Raw genomic sequence first — 17646 nt, 5'->3', positions numbered from 1 at the left:
TTAATGAATCATGTTTTACGTGCCTTTATAGGAAAATTTGTTGTAGTTTATTTTGAGGACATCTTAATATATAGCAAAGACCTAGGAGAGCATTTAGAACATTTAAAATGTGTGCTAATTGTTTTAAGGAAAGAACAACTCTATGCTAATCTTAAGAAATGCGCGTTTTGTATGGATAGAGTTATATTTCTTGGATTTGTGGTTAGTGCTAATGGGGTAGAAGTAGACAATAAAAAGATAAAAGCTATTAGAGATTGGCCGATACCTAAAGGCATAACGGAAGTTAGGAGTTTTCATGGTTTGACTAGTTTTTATAGGCATTTAATGAAAGATTTTAGCACTATCACCGCACTACTCAAGGAAGTAGTTAAAAAGAGTGTAGGTTTTCATTGGGTGATGAACAGGAACTTGCATTTAATACTATTAAAGGTAGATTGTGTGAAGCACCTGTCTTGGTATTACCTAACTTTGACAAAACATTCGAGATTGAGTGTGATGCATCAGGAATAGGGATTGGAGCAGTTTTAATGCAGGATCGGAGGCCTATTGCATATTTCAGCGAGAAATTGAGTGGAGCTGCTTTAAATTATCCTACATATGACAGAACTTTATGCACTTGTTCGAGCTTTGGAGACTTGGCAACATTATCTATGGCCGAAGGAGTTCGTAATACACACCGATCATGAGTCACTAAAGCACTTGCGGGGACAAGGTAAATTGAACAAGAGACATGCGCGATGGATGAAATACATTGAGATTTTTTCATACGTCATTCGGTATAAGCAAGGTAAGGAAAATGTGGTGGCGGATGCGTTGTCGCGAAGGTACGTATTGCTAACTACTCTTGGTTCTAAGTTACTTGGGTTTGAACATATTAAGGAATTGTATGAAAAAGATGTTGGCTTTTCGGATATTTATTTGTCATGCATTAAAGAGGCGGTTGATAGGTTCTTTAGGCATGAGGGGTATTTATTTCGGGAAAATAGGTTATGTGTTCCTAATTGTTCTATTCGGGAGTTGTTAGTAAGGGAGGCATATAGTGGTGGATTGATGGGACACTTTAGGGTTCAAAAGACTTTAAATGTATTGAAGGAGCATTTTTATTGGCCTAAGATGAAAAGTGATGTCGAGCGAATTTGTAGTCAATGCATAGGTTGTAAAAGGACTAAGTCTAAGGTTTTACCTCAAGGTTTGTACACACCTTTACCTACACCTAGTGAGCCTTGGGTTGATATCTCGATGGACTTTGTTTTGGGTTTACCTAGGACTAAGAGAGGTTGGGATTCTATTTTTATGGTTGTAGATAGGTTCAGCAAAATGACACATTTTATACCATGTCACAAAACAGACGATGCCACGAATATTGCTGACTTATTTTTTAAAGATATTGTGCGTTTACATGAGGTTCCTAGAAGCATTGTGTCGTATCGGGATGTCAAATTTTTAAGTCACTTTTGGAGAGTTTAGTGGGGTAAGCTAGGCACTAAATTACTATTTTCCACAACTTGTCACCCACAAACGGATGGGCAAACTGAGGTGGTGAATAGGACCATGACACAATTGTTGCGTACAGTAATTAACAAAAATTTGAAAAGTTGGAAGGAGTGTCTACCATTTGTTGAATTTGCATACAATCGAGCTGTTCACTCTACTATGTCATATTCTCCATTTGAAATTGTATATGGTTTTAATCCACTAACTCCTTTTGATTTAATTCCTTTACCTATGAATGAACGTGGTAGTTTAGATGGCAAAAAAAAGACGGAATTGGTTAAGTCACTCTATGAAAAGGTAAAAGCACAAATTGAAAACAAAAGTAAGTTGGTTGCGTCGCAGGCGAACAAAGATAGGAAGCGCGTGACATTTGAGCTAGGAGATTGGGTTTGGGTACACTTTAGAAAGGAGCAGTTTCCGGAGAAAAGGAAGTCTAAGTTGCAGCCGAGGAGTGATGGTCCATTTCAAGTTATTGAAAAGATAAACGATAATGCATACAAGTTGGACTTTCCAAGTGAGTATAATGTTTCGGCTACTTTTAACGTATCTGACCTCTCTCTGTTTGATGCAGGTTCAAATTCGAGGACGAATCCTTTTGAAGAGGGAGGGGATGATATAACCTAGGAGTCGAGCCCGACGAAGGCAATTGCGAGACAAGACCCGTTGATGGTCGATGGCGGACTGATGACGCGATCAAGAGCAAAGCAAGTGAAACAAGCGATGAGATTACTCGTTTAAGAAACTATTGATGGAACCATGTTTGGGACTCAAAATGGAGCAACTTTCATGTTCGGGTCCAAGGCCGAAACCGGAGAAAAGTTCCAAGCCTATGCGGTCGCATAGGCCAAAGTGGCTCACGGTCGCATTGAGGCTTATCGAAACTTAAAGGAGGCAACTTGCTTGAACTATGCGACCGCATAGAAATGAGCGTCGCGGTCGCATAGGCCAAAATTTTGCCGAATTTTCTACTTTTGGTATTTTTCCATAGTTTGTTAGTTTTTTATTTTTTTCCATATTTTGGGGATTATGTTCGACTTTTGCACAATTTTTACCTAGTTTTTAGGTTTAGTATAAATAGGAGTTTTCATTCAATTGTAAAAAACTTTTGACATATTTGATATTAAATTAAAGTGAGGCGTATTGTCTTCTCTTCATTGTTCTTCATTGAATAATTTCGAACTTATCAAGTATTAACTTGTGGCGTTCAAACAACCGGATTCAATTCTTGGATTACGTGATCAAGGGGTCTTTCAAGCGTCGTTCTTGTTGGATTTTTTTTTGTTCGACTTTCTTTTGGATTAATCCTAAACTCTTGGATTAATTTGGCTTTCTTGTGTTCGTCAATTTCGTTGTGGGTTTCGTAGTCAACGTTGCTACAGGGTTCGCATCAAAGATATTAAGGAACTTTCAAGAAATATACAGAAGCTTGTAACCGATCTTCCGGTGTCTGCACAAGATGCCCAGTCAGCATCGTAAAATCCTTTAAGTTCTAGACTGGATTCTACAGGAAAGAGTAGCCTGTACCCAGATGTTCCTTTCACATATCTTAACACATGTAGTGCTGCTTCTAGATGAGGTTTTCTTGGAGATTTAAGGCACTGACTCATAACCTGCACTGAGAATGACAAATCCGGTCTTGTGATGGTTAAGTGTAACAGCCTTCCAATCAACCTCCTATACATACCCGAATTATCAAGTAACTTTTCCTCACCCTTGGTCAGTCTTAAGTTCTGCAGCATAAGACATTTAGCAGGTTTCAACCCCAGGTACCCAGCATCTTCAAGGACTTCTAAAGCATACTTACACTGGCAGACAACAATTTCCCTAGATGATCTAGCCACCTCAAGCCCAAGAAATATTTTAGAACTCCCAAGTCTTCCAATCGAAATTGGCTATCAAGATTTTTCTTCAACTATTCGAAATAAGGCATATCACTTCCTCCTATGATAATATCATCAATATAGATGAGGAGAACGGTGAATCAACAGCTAGTCCTCTTAGTGAAAAAAGAATAATCAGATTTAGACTGAACAAATCCCTGAGAAATGATAAACAATGCCAGCTTAGTGTTCCATTGCCTTGAGGCTTGCTTAAGGCCATATATTGATTTGTTGAGTTTACAAACCAACGTGGTACCACCCTCCCCCTACTGTTCATACCCTAAATGCATCTTCATAAATACTTCCTCATCTAGATCATCATGGAAGAAAGCATTGTTGATATCCAGTTGGTGTAGGTGTCAATTCTTGCTGGAGGCAACCGCTAAAAGGACCTTGACTGAAGCTAATTTGGTAATAGGCAAGAATGTCTCCTAGTAATCAAGGCCTGCTTGTTGAGTAAATCATTTTGCAACAAGCCTGGCTTTCTTCCGTTCTTCAGTCCCATCTTGCCTCAATTTGACCTTATAAACCCATTGGCAATTAGGGATGGCAATTTGGCTCACCGGCTCGGACTTAAAAAAACCCGAGTCGGCTCGGCTTGAGGCCCCATTTAAGGAGGATGGGCAAAGCTCGAGCCAACCCGCGAGCCTTAAAAAAACCCCACTTGGAGGCTGCTAAATGCTTATTAATATAAAAAAAACAAAAGAGCAAAGGAAAAAGCGACCTTCCTCCTCGACTAGTAAAGGCCCGAGCCAAAAGCTCGGGTCGAGCCTAATTTTTTTGGCTGAACTTTTGGCCTGGAAAAAAGCTTGCACATTTTACCCGAGTTGAACTCGAGTCTTGAGTTTCGGCTCGTGAGCCGGATTGAAACATTGACATCCCTGCTTGCAATCCACAAGTTTTTTATTCATAGGTAAAGTGGTAATAGTCCAGGTGTTGTTAGCAACTAATGACTAGAATTCGTCATTCATGGCTTAACACCACGTTGGAGATTGGGATGTTTCCAGAAAAGTTTGAGTCTCAGCAATGGTAGAAAGTGACATCATATAGGCCTTGTGAGTTGGAGACAGAAGGTCATAGCCTAAGTATTTAGAGCAGTCACAGGGATTTATAGCTTCATGGGGAGAAATAATCAAGGTAGTTGAGAAACAAGGTTGCAGTGAAATTGCCATAGATAACTAGGGAGTCTCATAGGTCTAGTAGCTCCGGAGGGAAGTTGGATGAAAATTGGAAGAAAAAGCAGGAGAATTAGGAGATGATACAGGAGAAGAGTCAGGTAAGACAGTAGGAGGTGGCACTAATGGTAAATGTGGATGCGTATTTGGTGTTAAAGGAAAAGTAGGTGATGATGGATTTGGCAAGTCAGAAGAAGGAAATAAGGGAGATGCGAAGAGTGTTTAGAAGCATCAGTAGAATAGCCAAGAGATGCTAAGAGAGTGGAGTCATGAAATGGAAAGACGTTCTTGTGAAATAAAACATCTCTGGACACAAAGACAGATTGTGATTGCAAATTATATAGCTTGTATCCCGTTTGAGTAGAATGATAGCCAATGAAAATACAAGGCAATGCTCGAGGATCAAACTTAGATATGTTTCTTTGAAGGGTGGAAGCATAACATAAAGAGCCAAAAACTCGCAGATGAGAGTAAGTTGGTTTTGCTGAGAACAAAATCTCATAGGGTAATCTGTTAAATAGGGAAGAGCTGGGGATACGGTTAATGATATAGGTCGTTGTAAGAACACAGTCACCCGGAAGTTCATCTGGTAATTTTGCTTGGAACTTTAAGGCTCTAGCAACATTTAGCAAGTGTTGATGTTTACGCTCCACAATGTCGTTTTGCTGTGGTCTTTCAACTTAGCTAACTTAGTGTAAAACCCCTTTGGAATTAAAAAAACCATTTATTGCTAATTCTGCACCATGATCAGATCTCACAATTTTGATTTTGGTGCTGAACTGAGTATCAACCACGTGGAAAAAGGTTTGAATGAGGCTTCTAGTTTGTGATTTATTTCTCATCATGAAGGTCTAAGTATACCTACTGTAGTCATCCACAATTGTTAGGAAATATTGTGAACCATCTAGAGATGGAACTTGATAGGTGCCCCAAATATCGCAATGAATAAGCTCAAAGATTGAATGGGAAACATGAGTCCTATTAAGAAAAGCTCATCTGTGTTGTTTTGCCATGGGGGCAAACGTTATAGTGACAACTAGAATTTGATACAACTTCATGTACAAATTTGTGTAAAATAGAAATCATATCATGCGGAGCATGACCTAATATATAATGCCACAGTTCAAAAGGTACTATAGTGACTTTATTACAGCCAGAATTAAGAAGAGCAGAAGAAAGTGAGTTGAACCGGTGAGATGCAGATTTTGTGGAGCAATTCTTGTGGGATGGACCACAGTTTGAAGGAGTGCTAGACTGGAAATGATATATGCCACCCTCAAGCTTCCCCACTCCAATGGTTGCCCATGTAGAGAGGTCCTGGATGAAGCAATGATTGAACATAAATAATAAGAAACAATGATGAGAGGAAATGAGTTTGCTGACAGATATTAGATTACACTGGAATGAGGGGATACATAATACATTGGTTAGTGAAAGTTTTTCAGATAGCTTTATAGTTCCTATGTGCGTCACAAGAGCTTCATCGCCATTTGGAAGTTTAACACTGGCATTTATCATGACAGTGTTAAATAGAAAAATTCCAAATAATATTATGAAGAAGCAGAAAAATACAGAAACCTTAGGCATTTTCATGTTTCATATATTCTGTTAGTGGGTGAGATTCACGGTGATTAATAATCTCCAGACTGGTCCAGTTTATGAACAATGCTCCATAAAACAGATAAAATGAACGTGTAGAAATGCTTTTTATGGCAAAAAGAAATTGTTGAGAAACCTATACTTTTTAACTATAATCGGCAAAAAGTATCCCATTGGTTATCCTCTTTAATCAGCAAAATTATTAGATTAATGCGATACGGGAATGCTTATTAATGACCCTAAGTTGATTCATAATTATGTTTCTTTGTTCCTTTTTCCTATTTGTTTGTAGAAGTCTATCAATCTATTTTATTTCTTTCTTTTTACATCTATTCTTTACTATCGAAATGCATTATCAATAAGCTCACTCGCTTTAATGTTAGTTAAAATTAGATTATCTTCTCCATTTTCATTTTTAATAACAGGCTGATTTGACAATCTGAATCACGTCAACAAAAACATAAAAATAAACGTGACATAAAAAAAGAGAAGTGGTGGGATATTTTTAAAATTGACTCAGTCAAATCACCTAAATTCCACATTGACTTTTCAACAAATGGATATTATGAAAATGACCCATCCAATGTTAAAAGACAAAAGTACCTTTAAATACATTCTACAATTACAAAAGTTGATTTTTTTAAAAAACATCAATACTCTTTTACTTAACAAATAAAAATCAAACATTTCGTACTTTTCTTATCTGTTTACTCCAATACAGATAAATAAAATATTCTCATCTTTTATCTGCTTCAATCGCAGAAACTAAAAAATTTATTGAAATCGGAAGCTAAAAAATTTGTGGACATCAATCTCGTCGGTTTGGTAAGTTTATATACGCAAATTTAATCTTATTTTTGTTAAATTATTGTACGTTTAAATTGATAAATTGTATTTCGACATTTAATGGTAATGTAGATAAAAAAAATTTAATAGATTTGTAATTTTTTAAGCATTTGACCTGAAAAAATTCATCTGCATATACTTTGCTGGACGAGTGTTGAGTGTTAACAACCCGGCGCGTACCAATGATTTGTCTGTTTGACCGGCTGTTTATACGGCTGTTTAACCAGCTGTTTGTCAACTATTTTCTTTTTTCCCTTTTTTTGGGTTATTTTTGTTGCCGTTGATATTTTTCTCGTAATTAAAAATTCTGTTTCGACATGCATATATGGTTTTAGTCTCAGTTTGTTACTTTGGTGATTTCGAATTGGACAAAAGAGATCAATGGGTATAGAAATGGACAAGTGCTAAACGTGGTGGTATCGCAATTTCCATATCATCAGGTACATCGCATACAGAACTCTATAATGAATTACAGAACAAGTTGAATGTTGATCCTTCTCAATACAATATGAAATTGAAATTTAAATTCAGCAAGCATGAATCAGTTCCGATTCCACCTATAATGATTTCTTCTGTTGATAAAGTGAATTATCTGATTGAATTCAACAATAAACACACGACTCCTCTTTGCGTGACTTTAGTAAGGAAGGATATCGTCGAAGATGAACAAGTAGACTTGAGAGGTGGGGATCACAATGCTAATGATTTTTGGGATACGGTGAAGCTAGCTCGTGAATATGATGTGGTTATTCCAGAGACAGTTGCACACAAAATCCCCTCCACGGCTCGTGACAACGAGAATGAAAATGTAAATACTTTTACAAACGAAGAGTTGATTGCTTTATCCCGACAGAGACATGAGTGAAGTGGGACCTCGGGGGCTAGATCGAGTAAACCGTCCTTTAACTCCTCACATGTGGTTCTCGATAATGAGGATTTGTATGTCGAGCAACTGTTTAAAACGAAGAAAGATTTGCAAGAAATAGTGCACCTAATTGCACTGAAATACAACTTCGAGTTTAGAGTGAAAAAATTGAATAGGTCGTTGTTGATGTTATCATGCATAGATGACAGTTGTAGTTGGCATTTGCGAGCGACGAAAATGGATACGAATGAGTGTTTCGTAATTCGTAAATATACACAGGAACATATTTGTAAAGTGGGGGTTTGTCGCAATGATCACAGGTAAGCCCGAGCTTGGTTTATTGTTCGACAGATAATGCACAAGTATCAGGATCCACGGACAATCTACAGATCATCGGATATCATTAACGATGTTCATCGAGAGTACGGAGTAGTCATGAGCTACCAGAAGGCCAAAGAATGCGCGTTGGAGGATTTAATGAGCTCGACAGAGGAAAACTATGCTAAATTGGCCAAGTATTGCCATAACATGGAGAAAACTAATCTTGACTCGACATTTTTTTTAGTAAGACGGAGGCCAAAAACTGCTTCAAATTCTTCTTTATGGCTCTTGGATAATGCATTCGGGGATTTCGAAATGCTATGTGACCCCTAATTCTAGTCGACGGTACAACTCTGAAATCCAAATACCAAGGCAAGTTGATTATTGCTACATATCAAGATGCTAACATTCAAATTTACCCTCTTACATTCGGCATAGTTGATAATGAGAATGATCTGTCGATGCGTTGGTTCTTCACAAAGCTCAAGGAAGTAATCGGGAAAGTCGAGGACCTTGCATTTGTAATCGATCAGGGACAGTCTATAATAAATGGTATTGCTAAAGTTTTTTTCGATGCATCATGGGTATTGCATGTACCATATACAAGGCAACTTGAAGACCAGGTATTGGGGTAAAGGCATCGTTTCACTGTTCAGGAGAGCGGCCGAAGCTTACAGTATTGAAGAGTGTAATAGGTATATGGTTAAAATAGGAAGCAAATCATTCCCGGCATTGGACTATCTAACGAAAATGGGGATTCAACATTGGACGTGCTCATATTTTTCAGGACGTCGATACAATAAGATGACGTCAAACAACGCGGAGTCTCTCAATGTATTATTCAAGAGAGATCGAGAGTTACCCATTCTAGCACTGATTGAGAATATCCTATGAAGCTGCAACAGTGGTTTCTTGATCGACTTGCAGAAGCACATAATTGCACGAGCGTGCTAGCCCCAATGCAAGAGGACAAACTCTTCAAAACTGCAGAGGTTGCGAGAAAGTTAAATGACGAACCACTAGACGAGTCACACTTCTCTGTGGAATGTGCAGGTAATACGGCATACATGGTAGATTTGACTGATGGAACATGCACTTGTAAACAATTTTAGCTAGAGAGTGTTTCATGTGAGCATGCAGTTGAGGTGGCTATGTATCAAGGATTTGCAGCGAGAACATTTTCTCTTCTTATTACAGTGTTGAAAATTAGAGAGCTGCGTATGTTGAAACCATATTTCCTCTTCCAAACGAAGTCGAGTGGGAAGTTCCCGATCATATTCGCCCATTCAATACATTCTTGCCACCTCTCATTGAGCCACGTGGTCCTGGACGTCCAAGTACGTCTAGAATACCATATACTGGAGAGTTTCCCCCACCGCGTAGGTGTAGCAGGTACAAATCAATATGACATACTCGTCAATTTTCTACAAATCAAGTTCCCCTAAATGACAGTTAGAGCATTGTGCATTGTTGTCGATCAGAAATAAACAGTATTTACATCGGCATAGTCAATATTCAGATTTCAGCTCGTATTTACATTGAAATAAATAGTATTTACATTGAAATAAACAGTATTTACATAAATAATTACAAACAATTACGAAAAATAGTTACAAATAATTACATAAAATATTTACAAATAATTTATGGATCACAATTAAATTCGTATAAATCGCACGCTAGCTTATTTCACCAATTCTGTATCCATGACTGGTTGATTCCATCAACCTTATGTGTTATACTTAAAAATTCTATGTATTTGACTACGAAAATTCCACAGTTACCCCTGCAAATGAACAAATATGTGTTAGTTCGGTTCCAATTACGTACGAACTAATTACTAAATGTAAAAAAAAAAAAAGATTACAAAGACTTACGATATATACTGTCTCGTCGTCGTCGTGTCCTGCACGATGGCTAGTTTGTCTTCCACAGTCAAGCCCACAGGTCTAGTCATTAGAGGAACGATCACAATCATCGACTCTAAGTTCCGCTTGAGCTGTCCCTGTGTCAGACATGAATGATCGGGGTTGTACACATATATCGTCAGATCAGGGAACACTATCTCCATAGAAGTAAGTGTCATATAGCCTGTTGCCTCTCTGAGTATTGTGACGATTTACCTTATCGCCTGTCATCTTCAGTCCAGTAATCAAGGCAAACTCGAACATAGAAAAACTGACGATCTTGCCCCCAAGGTCGTAGTGGAGGGCATCGCCATCAACTGAACTCAACAATCAACATAGCAATGCGTCGATAATTTGTCCTAAGTACTACACCTCTCTTAACTGATACAAGGGCCAGAAGAAAGACTGACATAAGATATCAGCGTGCTGGTCATCTAGCAGCTCCAGTACTGTAGTAAAACTGTCGAAACTACTGTTCCATATAACTTTGCCCGGCATCTGCATGTATATGGCAATCCATCTTGCAAAAAATCGAATATTAGAATTTTGTACAATGGAGAATGGAATAAAACATAGTAACAAAAAATTAATCGAACCAAAATGCTAACATGTAGATTATCAATTTAAAATTCTTAATTACATTACACATTTTAAAAATCTAAAGAAAATCAAATTATAAAAATTAAATAAAGGATGTAAATATTATTCAATTAAAAATGAAAAAATTGAAGAATTCTTTAATTTTGGTAAAAAAAAAATATTAAATATTGTGCTAATTTGGTTAAAAGGAATATTTAATTTTGGTATTTACCAATTAAAATTACATATAAACTTTAGAGAATGAAATTATAAATATTACATAAAGAATACTTAAATATTATTCAATTAAAATTGAAAAAAATGAAGATTTATTTAATTTTGGTAATTTAATAAAATGAATATTTAACTTCGGTAAAAAATTAAAAGGAAAAAATTATTTTGCTAATTTGGTTAAAAGGAACATTTAATTTTGGTAATTATCAATTTAAAATTCTTAATTAGAGTATATATAAAAAAAAATCTAAAGAAAATTAAATTATAAAAATTAGATAAAGAATATAAATACTATTCAATTAAAATTGCAAAAATTGAAGATTTCTTTAATTTTGGTAATTTAATAAAAGGAATATTTAATTCTGGTAAAAAAATTAAAAGGAAAAATTATTTTGCTAATTTGGTTAAAAGGAATATTTAATTTTAGTAATTATCAATTTAAAATTCTTAATTAGATTATATATAAAAAAATCTAAAGAAAATGAAATTATAAAAATTAGATAAAGAATATAAATAATATTACATTAAAATTGCAAAAATTGAAGATTTTTTTAACTTTGGTTATTTGAATATTTAATTTTGGTTAAAAAAAAAAAAAAAAAAAGAAGGAAAAAAATATTTTGCTAATTTGGTTAAAAGGAACATTTAGTTTTGGTAATTATCAATTTTGAATTCTTATTGGTTTATATATTAATATAAATTTTTTTTATAAAATTGAATTATAGAAACGTAAAGTTTTTTCAATTAAATAAATAACATAATTATTATTTAATCAAATTAAAATAAATTAATTATAAAAAAAATTAATCTTGTATATTTAGAAAATATATTTATAAAAAAAAAATAGTTAACAGTCTAACCCGACTATTAACAGTCGGGGCTATTAACACTCTAACGACTGTTAACGGTCGGTGTTAGACCGTTAACAGTTTAACTCCGACTGTTAAACACAATCTTCCTCTCTTCTTTTGGTCGGAAAATGTTATTTTTGACGAAGGAGAGGTCCACAAATTGCACAATACACTCAACCATGACCAACAATCAATCTACTTAAGCATATTTTCATCTAATTAAACCGCATAAACATAAAAAATAATTCAATTCATCATAAACATCGAAAAACTAGAAATTCCTCACAAAAACTAATCAAAATAGTGTCGACAGCGGCGGTAGATCGGTGCTGTCTGCTCTTCATCGGAATCACTGTGGCGTCGCTTGGTTTCGGCTGGAGGTAGATTGGACTGTTTTTCTTGCACAGTGCGATCGATTTTTTGACTCCGTCGATTAGAGAGGATTCCTAAACAGTTTGTTTGCTTCAAGGGTAATATCGCTTTTTCTGTGCAAAGTTTTGTTTTAACTTTTTTATTTTATTTTTTTGATTTAATGGGTCAAAGGCCAATGTTCAAATATGCTACAGTCATTGAGCCATTTCCCAATATTTCCTCGTGATTATAAAAACTTTTTTGTAAGCATTTAGCTGGAAGCAACTTCGACAGAGTAATTTCAAATTTTCACTACGGTATCTTAGTTTCCTTCTAAATGAAAATAGTTGAAAGTTCGTTTTCAGGAAATTCAACAAAGAATATTTCCCAAGTTTGAAAATTTCAACACAAGGATAAGATGAATAGTCAATAATGGAAAACTTTTCTCTTATTGTTGACAATATTATATGGGTCGAGCCGATCCAATCAGATCAGCTTGGCCATCATCAGGCTTCACTTGTCCCACCACATGAACTGGCTCGCATTCGCTTCACCAAATGTGTGGTCTTGCTCGTGGCTCGCCAATTATTTTTTTTACTTAAAATTGCATTTTCACTCACCTATGACAAGCCAGTTTGCACAAGAAATTCACTGCTTGCCTGGGAGCGAGCCGAGCCCCTAATTTTATTTAGCTTGGGCCTGTTATTCTCACATATATTAACTGAGAGCAACATTTTTCTGTCAACTGTACATTAAAGAAAATAATCTGTTGCTTTCAATGCTAAATTCCCAAATGCAAAATAAGATTTTATTCCTCACCCTCACGATCTCCTCAGAAATGACAAAGAATGTAGTAATAAAAAGAAAAAAAAAAACAATCCACAAGCTAATATCAGAAGAAAAAGGTTCATTGTTCCTCTGCAATAGAAAAAGAACAATTTTTCTGCCCTAATTCAAAGTTTCAAGCAGAGGAGCAAAACGCTCTTAATCTTTATTAATGGTTAAAAGCATACAACATGTAATCAGGGGCGAATCCAAGAGTTTGAGTCAGCACGGGCGGTCGTTGACCATTTACCGTCGATCGCAATAAAATATTAAGAGTTCGCTTGATATCCATTTTTTTTCGTAAAAAATGCATTTTTGAACAGTGATTTGAAGGAGAAAGTGTTGCGACAAATAAAGAAAATTTTTGAATTTGCGAAAAATATTATTTTATTGAAGAATGAGTGAATGAAAATAAAAGAGAAAAATGTATTTTGAAAAAAATAGAAATCGAATAAGGCCTAAAGTTTAAATATAACAATTATTTTGTTCAAATTGAACATATATGATTTTGTTATCAGAATAAATATGACTCATCAAATGACATTATTGCCAAGTTTTGTATAATTAAAAGGAAGAGCGCGGATTCTAGTATTTACAATTGAATTTGGCTTAAACCAATTAAAACCTAATAAATATTTTTTGGTCAAATAATTGGCACAAACTAAGAAGTACCACAATGGCTAAGTTGGTAACTACTTTTGGAAGAGTGTACAGGTTCGAATCCCTTAGTCTCCATCATTACAAAAATTTTGGTAAAATTTGTAGAATAAGAGTAATGCACAAAAATCCTTCACTGGGAGATTCGAACCTTAGACATTAAATATAGATGTGCAACCTCCGACCAGCTGGGCTACAAGGGGTATTGATAACAAAGGCGACTTACCAGTAATATATTGTAAAACTTTAAGTTGTTGCCAACAAAAAAAAATTTCTCCGGACGGATTCAGCACGCGCGGCCGCGCCTGCTCGCCGGGTGCTGGATCCGCGCCTGCATGTAATGTTCATAAGGCCTCCCTGAAGTCACAATCTGTGAGGGGAAATTCGGGTGATTGACCGAATCCGGGAAACCTTGAGTCTCTAAACACAAGCCTGCATAAGCTTAATAAATGTATCCACCTTTCCCCTTCACGCTGTTAAGATTGTTCCCGGTGTAGAGTTGTAAGCTGGGAGTGTTTGATGACAGCTTCATAACTCGTCCAGACTTCTTGTTATAAACCACAACTACTGGCTTCATCTTTTTCCTCTCATAACCATTAAGGACATAATTAATATCATAACCTCTGGATCCATTGGGAAGCTCTTTCATCTGTGTTTTGATCACGTTTTTGTAAGTATTATACTCTAAGTCCAATCAACTTTGGACATAAATACTTTTAATATATAATTAATACAATTTAATAGCATATCTATTATTTAATTAATAGACAATTAAATAAATAATAGAGTTTGTAAATTCAAATCTTTGTAATTTGTTAATCACAAGGAATTGTGATTGTGAGATACAAATTACATCTGATTGAATCTTAAATCGTCCGTGGTCGTAAGTGATAACGAGATATGGATATCGTTACTACGAATAGACCATCACATGTGGCATTTCTTACTTATGAAGTAAGTAGCTGATCTCACAAGCTAAAGTGTGGTGACAATTAAATGAACACGTAGATGTTTTGGTATAGAACAAAATATTGGAGACCCGTCGAGAGATTCCACATGGATAATTATCTGAGTGTCAGTGGTTAATCTCTAACGTTCGGTAGTGGAATTGGTCTTTTGACTTAAGGTCGTCATGGTACCTTACATGAAGACAGTCATACTTTGACGGTGTTGGATGTTGCTCTGCAAAGGGCCGCTAATACGACATCGTTCGGGTACGTCAAGAATCGTATGAAAGTTGTGATTGATCAATAAAGGATTCGTCACTCTTAGATAGTAGAAGATTATGATTTGAGTTTCATTCAATTAAGTCGACGGTAAACAAACGAGTTTGATTTTATCACACCACATGACATTTCCCGTCACATGTATTGCCCTGACACATTGCTAGATGTCAATTAGGGACGGCGAGTGTGAATTGACGATAAATTAAAAGGGTATTTTAATTTATCAATTTTGATTAGATCAAAATAATATTTTACGTCGTTAGGCATCGTGATCGGGAATCTAATGGGTCGCACACAAAAGAGAATTGGAAGATTGCAAATTGCCAATTAGTTAATTTAACAATCGTTGGATAAATTAATTAATTGGATTTGTTATTTATATTCCCGAATTAATTAATTAGATTAATTAATTTACAGACCGGGTTTAATTAAATGGATTAATTAAATATTAGATCGGACCGGGCCGAGCCCGTTTGGGTTTATATAAATACATGGCTAGGGTTTGAGGTCCATATGATTTTCATTATTCTTGCTGGCACAAGAGGAAAAATCCTAGTAGCTGCAATCTTATTCTCTGTGTGGATCACCGTTGGAGGCTGGACAATTGGATAGCTATGGGTGGCGAATCAAGATTGCTAGAACGAAAAGAAAAGCAAAAGGTTTGCAAAATTCGTCAAATGTACAATCTTTATCACGATTTCTATCTAAATACAAAGGGATCCTCGGTGGGAATCGAAATAATTTTAATTTTCCGCTGTGCATGTATAAGTAGATTCCCAACACTTTGTATTTGTTAGAAATTATTTAAAATGTTTGAACGATCAAATGTTGATTGTTATAATTTTTCATGGATCTAGCAATTAAGAAGAATTTTTTTTAATTGAAATCTGGTTCTGATTTTTAAAATAAATAAAAAAGAAATTGGATTTGAAAATCGGGTAGCAATCGGAGCTGCCCCGATAGGTAGCGCCTGCGCTGCCCGACGACTGAGGGCGGTAGCGCCAGGCCGGTTCCGCCGCCGGTTTCATGCCGGCAAAAGGGCCGGCGGCGCCCTTGAAACTGAAAAAAAAAATGGTTGGGCGAATTTTCTAGGGTTTACAGACAGTTTTTTGGGCGTTTGGAGGCAGGGGCCTCGTTTGCAATTTCTGAAATTGCAGGCCCCCGCTTGCAAATATGGTATTAGGGGTCAAATTATTAATTTTTTAATTGAGGGTCATTTTTGGCAATACTTCATATTAAGGACCCCTGTTTGCAATTAAATGAGAAGGGTGACTTTGCAATTTTTAATTGGAGGACTTGTCACGCAATTACGTTAATTGAAGGACCACCTTTTAATTTTAAATTTGGGTCAATTTGCAAATTTTAAAATGGGTTTTGAATTTAAATTTTAAATGGGTTTTAAAATTATGTTTTTAATTGGGTTTGACCCATGTTTTTATTTTGACCCAAATTAAAATTTTATTTAAAATTAAGGACTTTTATATTTTCGTTAAAATATGATTTTAACTTAAATATCAAATTTGACCCTATATTGAATTTTATTTTATTTAGGAGTATTATCCTAAACTAAAATATTGACTCAATTTAAATTAGAGTTTGACTCTAATTTAATACTTAATTAAATTTTGATTTTAATTAATTATTCACCCAAATATGTTATTGAATTTAGAATTGGATTATAATTTGAAATTTAATTAAAAATTGATTTTAATTAAATTGTCACCCTAAATTTCTTCTTGAAATTAGAGTTGGACTCTAACTTGATATTTAATTAAAATATGATTTTGATTAAATAAATTCGCCCTAAAATCTTGAAATTAGAGTTGGACTCCAATTTTGTCATTTAATTAAAATTTGATTTTGATTAAATTCAACCGCCTTAAGCTTTGAAATTAGAGTTGGACTTTAATTTGATATTTAATTAAAATTTGACTTTAATTGAATAATTCCGCCATATAATTGTTGAATTAGAGTTGGACTCTAATTTGTTATTTAATTAAATATTTTCGCTAATTAAATAATCGATTAATATGATTAATTAGTTGTTCCGATCCATTTGTCTAAAAGAGTTTAGAAGACTTAATTGCTAGAAACTTGAAACGTATTTTCATATAATATTAGATATTATATAGGTATACATATATGTGATGAATGTATTATTAGTGGACGATTATGAACTCGACCATATCAATGTGTTGAATGGTTAATTTTTATTCTTGTCGTTCTATGTGCCTACGAGCTCATAATCATTTTGGACTTGCGAGTCCGTTATTATTATTGTTGCTATGGGCCTGCGAGTCCAATTTCATTTAAGCCTGCATGCCAACTAGTATATGATACATATTGCAATTGGACTAATTAAAGAAACAAGAAGAGGAGGAGACCATGGAGATGGGGCATTGATACTGATCAGTGTAATACCCCCTAGGAATTGATCAACTAGTCTTCCTTATGGCTCGGGAAGACTAGATAGTAAAGTCCATAATTATCCAAGCTATTATATGATGTGTTATATATATTTATTTGCATGGTAGATGTATAATAAAATATATATTACTGTTACAATGAGATCTTTGAATGCAAAATCCTTCCATAAAATATTAAGTCACATTTATAATCGTCTTTCGTCATTATAGTGAAAAAGCAGAGTTCCAAATCGTCTCAACTTGTTGAGTACACTCAAGACTGGTCCATTAGAGATATGTTTGACACTATGAAATATTTGATATTTCTTAATGACGGGTTTGACTTAACTAAAATTTATCTTTTGTTGAGTACATTCAAGGAGATAAATTTTAGAGGCATGTTAAGCTAACACATAAGATGTATGAAGACA

At 35.1% G+C, this 17646-nt stretch overlaps 1 protein-coding gene across 1 annotated transcript; it reads right to left on the bottom strand.

Annotated features, from left to right (window-relative positions):
• Positions 1 to 2867: 2867 nt before the first annotated feature.
• Positions 2868 to 3594, bottom strand: LOC111400153 (uncharacterized mitochondrial protein AtMg00810-like). The gene is made up of 2 exons (XM_023027585.1): positions 3470 to 3594; positions 2868 to 3327 (listed from the first exon to the last, which is right to left on the bottom strand). Exons 1-2 carry the CDS (start codon positions 3592 to 3594, stop codon positions 2868 to 2870), a joined length of 585 nt encoding a protein of 194 aa, XP_022883353.1.
• Positions 3595 to 17646: the final 14052 nt, after the last annotated feature.

Source organism: Olea europaea, chromosome 10 (genome assembly GCF_002742605.1).
Source record: "Olea europaea var. sylvestris chromosome 10, O_europaea_v1, whole genome shotgun sequence".
Taxonomy (NCBI): domain Eukaryota; kingdom Viridiplantae; phylum Streptophyta; class Magnoliopsida; order Lamiales; family Oleaceae; genus Olea; species Olea europaea.
Note: the sequence above shows the minus strand (reverse complement) of the source record. Positions and strands in the feature narration are given on the sequence as shown.